The 11082-nt window shown below is 38.2% G+C and overlaps 1 protein-coding gene across 3 annotated transcripts; it reads left to right on the top strand.

The window, feature by feature from the left end:
* Positions 1 to 6995: 6995 nt before the first annotated feature.
* Positions 6996 to 10685, top strand: LOC118705346 (pro-platelet basic protein). Of its 3 annotated transcripts, none has more exons than XM_036414002.2 (5): positions 7000 to 7252; positions 7610 to 7757; positions 7891 to 7973; positions 10172 to 10319; positions 10453 to 10685. In XM_036414002.2, the coding sequence occupies exons 1-5, from the start codon at positions 7126 to 7128 to the stop codon at positions 10553 to 10555; spliced, it is 609 nt and encodes a 202-aa protein (XP_036269895.1). In that variant the 5' UTR covers positions 7000 to 7125; the 3' UTR covers positions 10556 to 10685. The 3 variants fall into 3 exon arrangements, with proteins under 3 accessions (XP_045427684.1, XP_036269895.1, XP_036269884.1); XM_036413991.2 differs by having other exon boundaries at positions 7891 to 7976; XM_045571728.1 differs by lacking the exons at positions 7610 to 7757; positions 7891 to 7973 and having other exon boundaries at positions 6996 to 7252.
* Positions 10686 to 11082: the final 397 nt, after the last annotated feature.

Below are 11082 nucleotides of genomic sequence, written 5' to 3'. Positions count from 1 at the left end.
TTTCAAAATAAATGTTGACTCACACATGAACAATATATATAAAGCTCTCACTAGCACCAATCACACATGATGCCAGAATGTATCTGAAGACCAACTATTGGCACATTGTACCTCTGAAGCTGAAAGAAAGCAACATTGTAGACAGAATTATCATGTTGTTGTTTATTCATTAATCAATTTGTATATTATTTTCATATACATTTTACAAATTTTCTTTCATGTCTGATACTTCTATTATAGAGAAAGGGTGATTAGCAATATTAAAATATTTTATAATGCTATATTATATATACTATTTTGACATGCAGTTTTTTGCAGTAACGTAATTACTGCACAAATCTTTCTTCTAATTAATTCCCTTTCAATGTGCACAAATCTATGCACCAGGCTGTAGAGGGCCCCCTGAGAAGGCACATGGGCATTTCTTTAATTATTGTCAGCGAACTCAGGGTGACAGGCAGAGCTACACCCTGGGAACATGCTTCCCCAAAAAGGTTGGACATGTTATCAGCACTGACTTTTTACCTTTGCCCAGGTGTCTTTGATATGTAAATCCAGTCAAGCACCAGGAATGCTTGGGCCTACTCAAGAATGCAAATAAGTTCCTGCCGAGACCAGTTTGGCTCAATGGATAGAGCGTTGGCTTGGGTACTGAAAGGTCCTGGGTTCGATTCCGGTCAAGGGTGTGTACCTTGGTTGCGGGCACATCCCCAGTAGGGGGTGTGCAAGAGGCAGCTGGTCGATGACTCTCTGTCTCATTGATGTTTCTAGCTCTCTATCTCTCTCCCTTCCTCTCTGTACAAAATCAATAAAATATATTTTAAAAAAAAGAATGCAAATAAGTTCCTTTAATCCTAAATTTTGTTGATAGTTCCTGGTATTTAGGGATATATAAATAACAACTCTACATGGGCTTGAGGTCCCTGTCTCTCCATCATAAGAAGGCAGCATCCCACCCAGCTCCCAGCTTTATAAATCTATCTTTGTGTCTTTCTTCCTTCCTTCCTTCCTTCCTTCCTTCCTTCCTTCCTTCCTTCCTTCCTTTCTTTCTTTCTTTCTTTCTTTCTTTCTTTCTTTCTTTCTTTCTTTCTTTCTTTCTTTCTTTCTTTCTTTCTATTCCTGGCCACCTCCACTCAGAATTGGTTTCATCTCTCTTTCCGTGCTGGACATGAAAAAGGGAGATCCCTGCCATATCTGACCCCCATCACCAGGCCACTAGTTTATTGATAAGCCTCTTACATACTGGGCCTTGTGCAAGATCCTTATGATATAGAGATTACAAAGATAAGATGTTTTCAGCCTAAGTTAAGGTCTTTTGGCAACAAAAGCATATTTTTTTTATTTTTATGTTTTTTACTAAATGAAAAGAGACTGATTTGTAAGAGAAAGAGAGTTTTATGTGGAGTTCCTAGTACCAAACTTGGAGAGGATATTTGTGTCAAAGAAGTTCATTAAAGAGTGCTCACTTTGCACCTTTCAGGAAGTACAGAAGCAGCACTGGGCAGAGGAAAAGTTGCTGTGAGGGCAAAATAGTCAGATGGTTCTAGGAGAAGCTCTGGAGTTGGGATGGCCTTTCAGAATCATTCTGAATTGTGGCAAGAGAGTCTCTTCTCTATCCTCCCATTGACCAGTCATTAGATATGGGCTAAGCCTGGAAGGTGGGCAATAGTTTTGGGTGAGCCAGTTACTTTACACCATAAGCTATGCTCAGAGAGGGCCTCAGTTTATACAATAGCTTTCTGTGCCCATCATTGCAGCAGCTGAAGAAAGCCATGGTGCATCATGGTTTCAGGGACAAGGGAGGAGAAGGAAGAAGCAGAAAGGGAAAGGGAAGAGAGGGAATAAAAAGAGGAAGGAAGTAGAAAAGAGGAGAGGAAAGACTCCTGTCTTCTTGTCTCTTTCTCGCCACCCCCCTCTCTCAATATGTTTTTATCAAGGGAGAAGGACAGAAACATCTTTGAGAGAGAAACATCATCCATTGGCTGCCTCCTGAATGCCCTCTACTGGGGATCCAGCCTGCAACTTGGGCATGTGTACTGACTGGGAATCAAACCAGTGACCTCTGGCTTCATGAGTCCATAGTCAGCCACTGAGGCATACCAGCCAGGATTCACTTTTCTTTTCTTTTTCTTACCTATTCTCCTTTTGTCTCCCTTCCTTTCCTTCTCTCCCCCCCTCCCTTTTTCATTCCATCATCTCATTCATTCTTTATTTATTCCTGAGAAATAAAATAATGCTTCTTAAAAGAAGAGGAGGAGCAGGAGGACCAAGGTGCCTCAGCAGAAATCTTAGTCAACCTCCTCCCATGTAAATTAGGTCATTTTGGACTTTAAAGCCATTTCAGTTGCCTCCTGACTACACCCACTTACGTAAGCTCAAGCAGGATGACAGCAGAAGAACCTCTCATTAGCATACCGAATTATCAGAAATAATAAACTGTTATAAACCACTACGTTTGGGGTTGGCTTGTTATACAGAATAAAAGATCCAAAGAGAAGCATCACACATCTAATGTTCCACAAGCGATATTAATCAGCATAAAATAAAAATTCTCAGGCTGCAAAACATTAAAGTGATCCTTTATAATAAACTAGAGGCCCAGTGCACAAAATTTGTGCTTGGGTATGGTCCCTAGGCCTGGCCTGTGATCAGGGCCATCTTCCCCAGCTGCTGTCAGCCAGCTCTGCCCTCCACTGCCACTCACCCCGGGTTCCCAATTTGCCATCAGAGCCTGCCAGCTGGGGAGAGGGACTGAGAGGTTCCCGCCCGCTCACTGGCCCTGCCCCCACCATGGGTCACCGTCTGTATGTGGAGCCACCAGTAGGGCAGGGGCCTTAGCCTGGCACTGCTGCATCCCCCACTACCCACCCCTGGTTCCCCATTGGGCAATGAGAGCCTGCTGGCCAGGGAAAGGAACCGAGAGGTGTCAGTGCACCTCATAGTGACTGGTTGAGTGGTTGTTCTGGTTATTCTGCCATTAGGGTCAATTTGCATATACCCTTTTATTATATAGGATAGCATTGAAGAAGATATACCCTCTCAACTGCTTCATCCTCTCTACTCACTCTCCCTCCCATGTTTCACCTCCATGCAGTATACAGCACAATGGAATGAGACCCAGTTAATTGAGGCCTGGATCATTCTTGTCAACTCAGTTATATAAAAATAACAATATTTGATTTCAGTACTTATAGGGAATCTTTTGTTGACTATAACTTCAATCTATTGATGAAAGTGTTTTGACAAACTTACTCAAGTTTTTATTATCCCTGGGATCATCTGCACCAATTTCTTTTACAACTAATTTGCAGAAAATAGCTTATACTTGGGAAGTGTCAGTTTAAAATATCCTATGTCAGTCAGAGTTAATATATATCTTAATTTTAATGGAAATTGGTCCTCCAATGTCTCTGGCTATTTTCTGCTAAAATAGCTAACAGATAAATTATGTCTTGAGTTTTACAAAATGTGCTAGTTTCCTGGATGACACTGCTATTTACACAATGTCTTAAAGGGAAAAGAGATAAAGTAACTAACCACACACACACACACACACACACACACACACACACACACACAAAAAATCCAAAAAACCCACCAGGGTGACAATGCAAGATTCATAAAAAGGCTATCAAGTTATTTTTATGCACTAGAACTTTTTTTTTAAGCCTTAGAACTTCTGACACTAATTTTCTAGCATTCATTTAAGTTATAATTTTGAAAGATAATTTCTTTGGATTTAATAATGATTTTAAAAATTTGTTATCCACTTCTGTATTGCCAGTTCATCAGAGTCTGTACTGTGTTTCTATTCAAGGTTATCAAAGAAAATTATATGGAGACAATGATAGCTGTTAGCTATAGTAGTAGTGATAGATTAGTATTTATATCTCACTACTTTGCACAAATATTTGCGGTCTCACTTTATAAACAGAAATAGTTAAATGACTAAGTCACACAATGAAAAGAATTTTTGTAATGTCTGGAACATATTAAATAATCAAAATTTATTAACTAAATGAAAGCTAATAAAAATGTATTTACCTCAAATGCTGACTAATAAGCTTGTAAAATTTGAATGATTCAAGAAACTTGTCAATGCTTACTCATGAGTCTTGCTGACAATGTGTCCTTTGTGACAAAATATAGTTGCTGATTAAGACAATGAGTTGATGATCTTCTGCTACATGTGTTCCTCCTTCCCGGTACCTGCTAACTCAAACAGCATCATTAGTTCAAAAGACTTTGCATGTCTTTCCCCCAAAAGAATTAGGAACTGCTGAGTAATATTACTCAATGAACCAGGAAAGAAACTTGGATTGTGTTTGAGTCCAGTGAAGCCAATAAATATTGTACGTCAGGGGGAGAGGGGAGGAGGGCTGTGATGTTCAGAAAAAGAAAAATGTTATGAATAATGTTTAAAAAATCTTTATTTCTTGCCCTAACCAGTTTGGCTCAGTGGATAGAGCTTAGGCCTGCGGACTGAAAGGTCCCAGGTTCCATTCTGGTCAAGGAGGTGTGCAGGAGGCAGCTGATCGATGTTTCTTATCAATGTTTCTAACTCTCTATCCCTCTCCTTTCCTCTCTGTAAAAAAATCAATTAAATATTTTTTTTTAAGCAAAAAACAAAAAACAAAACTTTATATCTTGCTCTGGAAATGGTTTTGAGTTTATATTTGAATCAAAACATATCTGTTTTACAAATTAACAATATAGCATTCTTAGTGATGGGGAAAGGCTCTAAAGTTGTCATTGTTCAGGAAGACCTAAAAAGAAGTTTGCTTTCCTTACTCTGTTTTCTGTTGAGATTCTCTCCACAATTCACGCCTCATCTCAGCTCTTAGGATACTAATTTCCAGCTTAAGCTTGCTGCTTAAACTATGAATTTCTGATTTGGGAGAGGCAGAAAATCATTTTAATTTAATATGTTCTACTGCTAGACTGTAAGTTAAAAGAGGATAACAAATGGGGATAGAGGAAAAATAAGTAATAAATTGGGAAACAGGAACTAAAACTTAAGGAGGTATAGCTGATAACTGATAAACGATAAGAAAAATTGTTTTAAAAGTTTTTTAAACTTGGAAAATTATTATAATAATTCTTTTGATACAAAATAATTTTGTACATTTAATATGTTGATAGCTTCTTCTAGAATTGTAAAGGTCTGAAAATGAAGCAAAAAGAAAATTGGAAGTTTAAATAGTGTGTAAGATGTGAATATAGTTGACAAAGGAAGATGACTTGTGGCCAGGGCTTATCCTTTATTTACTGTCTTCCAAATCTTTTAAAAACACAGGTACTTTGGGCCATGTGGAATTTGATTTGAGAATTGTAGCTGATTAGAAAACAAAGAGAAACGTTCCTTCATTGATACATATTCATGGATTTATTCATTAGCTCTGTTTAGAACCCCTGTACATTGCATTACCCTACATGCTCTAGGATCCATGAGACATTCTAAGAAATCTTGGACATGCCTCTGCCTTCAAAAGTGTACAGTTCAGTCAAGGAAGCAAAGCTTATAGAGGGGAAAGAGATTCAGACAATAACATAGACAAGCCCCCTTGTGCTCTGTAGGTCCATCTCTGTATCTCTGTGAGGCTTCGTCTATATCAAGTGGAGTTTGAGATCAACACCCTTAATTAGGGTCTGAGAATTAAGGAATGAAGATCTTATTGCAATTTGTATAGTGTAAAACTGGAAACCCCCTTTGAGTTTCCAATAAGACTTAGGTTGGAAAAAATTGCCAATGCCATTGAATGTCACTCAGTCATTAAAAAGAAGGGGGCAAACTACATTGTGGTAGCGTGAGAGGATGCTGGAGACATGTTTGAAGGACAAGATGTATATACGTGTATCTTCTGTATTCTATGTATATATGTGTATCTTCTATATTCTATGTGTCCCTGTGTATATGTACATGTGAATATATAAATGCAGACAGAATAAAATACTAAAGCCATATTATTACTGATGGTTACTATCACAGAGTGGGACTGTGGAATAATAATAAAGAGAAACTTGCATGTTTTATCCACATACATCTGCAGTGTATGAATCCTTTAAAATAAGTTATATTATACATTTCTGTGTTAAATTTTTTAAAAAGGGAGCCTGTCTGGTGTAACTTGGTGGTTGATCTATGAACCAGGAGGCCAGGTTCGATTCCCAGTCAAGGCACATCCTGGCTTGCGAGCTCAATCCCCAGGTTAGGGCATGCAGAGAAAGAAGCAGAATCAATGCTTCTCTCTCATCATTGATAGTTCTATCTCTCTCTCCCTCTCCCTTCCCCTATGAAAGCAATAAAAATATATTTTTAAAAAAGAAAAGGAAAAGGAAAAATAATGATGCTGGGTCTTGCTTTTCAAGGTATATTCAAACAGTAGAAACAAGTATTTATATATATATATAACACAAGGGAGGATAAATTTGCTTCTACTTTCTGAATAAAATTATAAACAAGTAATACATTTCAAAGACAGGAAAACACACACAAACACCCACCCACCCACACACACACACACACACACACACACAGAAACACCACATAAGTGAGGCTTTGGTGGTGACCAGTTGATTTCATCCACACCCTGCAAAGGAATCCCACTGATTATCAACAACCAAGATAGAAACACCTGCCTTTCGAGGCAGCTAGAAAGGGAAGTTAATTCTCTTTTCAAAGAGTCACATGTTACTATTCACTAGTCGGCCTCACATAAATTACATTATAGGAAAGACGGGCATATTTCATTGTTACACAAAGAAGAGATATGTAACATTTCAGTCTAGTTCTTACCTAAGTGCAGTGTTAACTATGTGTAAGGAAGATCAGCATTGAGAAAGTGGGAGAGGGTGTGTGAAGTAATGCGCAGAATGAAATTTAGCAGGAACTTTAACTGGCCTGGTGTTTATCTGGGTTGGTATAACTACCCTTATACAAATATTACCACATGCGTTCATTTCCCTTGTCCCATCCCTTTTGCCCTTACTGGCCACATGGGAGTGTGTATAAAAGACACCAGGAGAGCCAGAAAGCCACTTAGCTGCAAACTCCTGGGAACAGTCCACGCTGAGGTCTCCAGGTTCTGGGCACAACTCCAGGTTTATAGCTCAGTTCTCTCCGCCATGAACCTCAGACCCAGGGCCACCTCTGCTCCTGTCTTACAGGTGTTGCTGCAGCTGTCACTGCTCCTGACTGCGATGGTTCCCTTCACCCTCGGAGAAGGAAATAGAAACTTAGAGGAAGCTGAAGGTGGAGCTCCCGCTTCCCCTCCTCTGTGGCTGCTTCTGCTGTTGCTGTGTGTGTGTGTGTGTGTGTGTGTGTGTGTGTGTGTGTGTGTGTGTGTGTGTTGGAGAGGGTGGAGGGAGGGTGTCAGCTGTCCCAGTAATCCTGAGGCTGGGGGAGGCCATTACACTAACAACTCTAAATGGAGGAGCTAAGCTTAATGGGCACCTTACCATATGCCTGGCATTCAGCTCTGGCTCTTTACCATGGGTTTCAGATCATATTCACAGTGGCTTGTGAGCTGTAAGCCAGCTACAGTTCACAAAGAAAGACATTGAGGGATCAAGCCCATAGATATTAAAGTTACTCATGACTGCTTCTCAGTTTCTATCCCAGCTGGAAGTGTGCAAGAGGAGCGCTATGCTAAACTTCGCTGCATGTGTACACAGACCACCTCTGGCATTCATCCCAGGAACATCCAAACTTTGAAGATGTTCAAGGCAGGAACCCATTGCCCCAATGTTGAAGTGATGTAAGTCCATGCTTTTGTATTGTTAACTCATTAGGGAAACCTCTGCCTCAATCCTCATCACTGCTATTTGTTCAGCCCCATCAATCCCTTCTGATAGGACAGGACAGGCACAAAATTATTTATTCTCTTGCAGAGCCACACTGAAGAATGGGAAGAAGATCTGCCTGGATCCAAACGCTCCCATGATCAAGAAGATAATCCAGAAAATTTTGGAAGGTGATGAGTCAGCTGCTTAATCTATTTACTTTCTGTCAATTTTGCTTTTTTAATCTCCCTAGAGTAGTAGGAGTTTGCAGCCTTATCTTTCTGCAGTTTTTCTTTATCCAGAATACCTAGTCATGCTGTATTAAATGTGGATATGTTTCCCATTCTGTATTAAAAAGTCGCATTTTATTCTGAGAAGGCTGGTTAATAGATGACAGAGAGAAGATAAAAGTAAGCAAGCCTAGTTTCAAAATATAACATATAGCTTATTCCCTAACTCTTGGCTGAATATGGTACTGTGCTTTGCATTTCTTTGTATAAAATTTTCTTTCCAAATAGTACTTTTGTGTTAACTTATCTTGCTCTATTTAGCTCTTAGACTAGATGTGCCCATGGCGATTTAGTAGAGTCCATAGTGGCCAGTGATATTAGGAATCACACAGAGCCCAGTAGAGAGTACTTGCTCAATAAATGTTTGTTAATATATGTAGGCACTTAGTAGAGTTTTTCATTGTCTTAGTCCTAGGATATCTTGTTGAAGAGAATTCTCTGAGTTTTCTAATGTTTATTTTTTTGCTTTCAAGCCCTAAAATTTAGAAAGTGGTAAAGTGTAAGACTTGTAGACAGTGATTATTTATTTTTAAGTGGACGTATTTTATACACGTAGGCAAAAATAATGTGCTAAAAAGCATTAACAAGCTCTACCAAAACCTCCAGTATTAATAATAATAAAAATAATAATACAGATTCTGCTTGGTATTAAATATTTTACCTTGGCATCTTTGTACATAATCATATTAAGTTTATAGTTGCAAAGTTATAATTTTAGTATTAAAGTCAATCTTGCAAATAAGTACTATAATTAAAACTTTGCCAGGCTGCAAATTATTTTATAATAAACAGAAATTTAATTTATTTCTTAATCCATTAAATTTATAACCACACTAGTCTTACAGCACTATTAGCATAAAATCAAAATTTGTTATTACTTTGTTGTCATATATTATTAATTTAAACATAATTGTTGAGGGGAAGCCTTAATTATTCTTTTTTACCAACTAAAGTCACTAGTTGATAATCTGTTTTTAATGTACTAGAATGATAGCTAAACTCTATGAATAACTCTCAAGATGTAGATCTATTAAGTGTTTTACAGGCATGATATAAATAATTCTTACAAAATAGAAATGACCTAATTAAAAGCATTTCCTCTAAAGAGAGAATAACTGGGTAACTCAGCTTTGCCACTTGCTAGCTGTTTAACTTTGGACAAGTTAGTTAACTTCTCTGGTCCTAATTTTCTTCATCTCTAAAATGGGATAATAATATTTGCTTATTTTATAAAGTTGATGTGAAAATTAAGAGTTAATAAATTCAAAGAGTGAAAATAAAGCATGTCACACAATAACCCATATATAAATGTTAGTGATTATTTATTATTATTACCATTAGCACCCCCAATATTTCAGAGAAGAAAAGTAAAGTTCAAAGAGATTAGGAAATTTGCCACAAGATCAGATAAGTAAGTAGGTGACAGAGTGGGGATTTGAAAATATGCTCTTAACCACCAAATCACACTGCTTTCCTAGATTCTTCTTTCTCTAATGAAGAGGTTAGATTATATATCTCAGAGTTATTGGCACACAAAATAGCATGACACATAAATAGCATGCTGCCTATACTACAATAAGTATCAGAGAATAAGGAAGTTCACCTCCCCCAATTTGTGCATGGAATTTTGGGAACATTTGTGTATTAGGCAGTTAGTTTACAAATCTGGCATTCTTTAGGTTTCCTTTTATAATCTCCTCACCATTATAAGTTTAATGCCTTAAAATGGTTTGTCTATAAAATAAATGTATTTAATAGTTAACCCAAAATAAACATGTAATAAAGAAGTAAATTAGGATAGTAGACATTGTCAGTTTTCTCTCATAATTTAAAATAACTCTGCATCTCATTAATTTTGAAGTCATTTCCTAGTGAACTCCAACAGGACCAGCTCCTGGGGTTGGGGATTGCCATTATACTAACAACTCTAAATGGAGGAGCTAAGCTTAATGGGCACCTACCATATGCCTGGCATTAGCTCTGGCTCTTTGCTATGGGTTTCAGATCATATTCACAGTGGCGTGTGAGCTACAATTCACAAAGAAGGTCCCTGAGGAATCAGGCCCTAGATATTAAAGGTACTCATGACTGCTTCTCAGTTTCTATCCCAGCTGGAAGTGTGCAAGAGGAGCGCTATGCAGAACTTCGCTGCACGTGTATACAGACCACCTCTGGCATTCATCCCAAGAACATCCAAACTTTGAAGATGTTCAAGGCAGGACCCCATTGCCCCAATATTGAACTGATGTAAGTCCCTGCTTTTATACTATTAACTCATTAGGAAAATCTCTACCTCAATCCTCATCACTGCTATTTGTTCAGCCCCATCAATCTCCTCTGATAGGACAGGACAGGCACAAAATTATTTATTCTCTTGCAGAGCCACGCTGAAGAATGGGAAGAAGATCTGCCTGGATCCAAACGCTCCCATGATCAAGAAGATAATCCAGAAAATTTTGGAAGGTGATGAGTCAGCTGCTTAATCTATTTACTTTCTGTCAATTTTTTTTTTAATCTCCCTAGAGTAGTAGGAGTTTGCAGCCTTATCTTTCTGCAGTTTTTCTTTATCCAGAATACCTAGTCATGCTGTATTAAATGCGGATATGTTTCCCATTCTGTCTTAAAAAGTCTCATTTTTTTTTTGTTTTTTGTTTTGTTTTGTTTTGGTTTGGTTTTTTTTTTTGCCAAAACCGGTTTGGCTCAGTGGATAGAGCATCGGCCTGTGGACTGAAAGGTCCCGGGTTCGATTCCGGTCAAGGGCATGTACCTCGGTGGCGGGCACATCCCCAGTGGGAGGTGTGCAGGAGGCAGCTGATTGATGTTTCTCTCTCATCAACTCTCTATCCCTCTCAATTCCTCTTTGTGTAAAATCAATAAAATATATATTTTTTAAAAAAGTCTCATTTTATTCTGAGAAGGCTGGTTAATAGATGGCAGAGAGAAGATAAAAGTAAGCAAGCCTAGTTTCAAAATATAATATATAGCTTACTCCCTAACTCTTGGCTGAATG

The sequence above is a fragment of the Pipistrellus kuhlii genome, unplaced genomic scaffold (assembly GCF_014108245.1).
Source record: "Pipistrellus kuhlii isolate mPipKuh1 unplaced genomic scaffold, mPipKuh1.p scaffold_m20_p_1, whole genome shotgun sequence".
Classification (NCBI taxonomy): domain Eukaryota; kingdom Metazoa; phylum Chordata; class Mammalia; order Chiroptera; family Vespertilionidae; genus Pipistrellus; species Pipistrellus kuhlii.
The sequence above is the reverse complement of the archived record's forward strand: the minus strand, read 5'-3'. Positions and strand labels throughout refer to the sequence as shown.

Excerpts from the sequence above, each read along its gene's own strand:
- LOC118705346 (XM_036413991.2), top strand. The coding sequence starts at position 7,126 with ATGAACCTCAGACCCAGGGCCACCTCTGCTCCTGTCTTACAGGTGTTG. Across the intron at positions 7,253-7,609 it reads AAACTTAGAGGAAGCTGAAG|TTTCTATCCCAGCTGGAAGT; the intron begins GTGGAGCTCCCG and ends ACTGCTTCTCAG. Across the intron at positions 10,320-10,452 it reads TGCCCCAATATTGAACTGAT|AGCCACGCTGAAGAATGGGA; the intron begins GTAAGTCCCTGC and ends ATTCTCTTGCAG.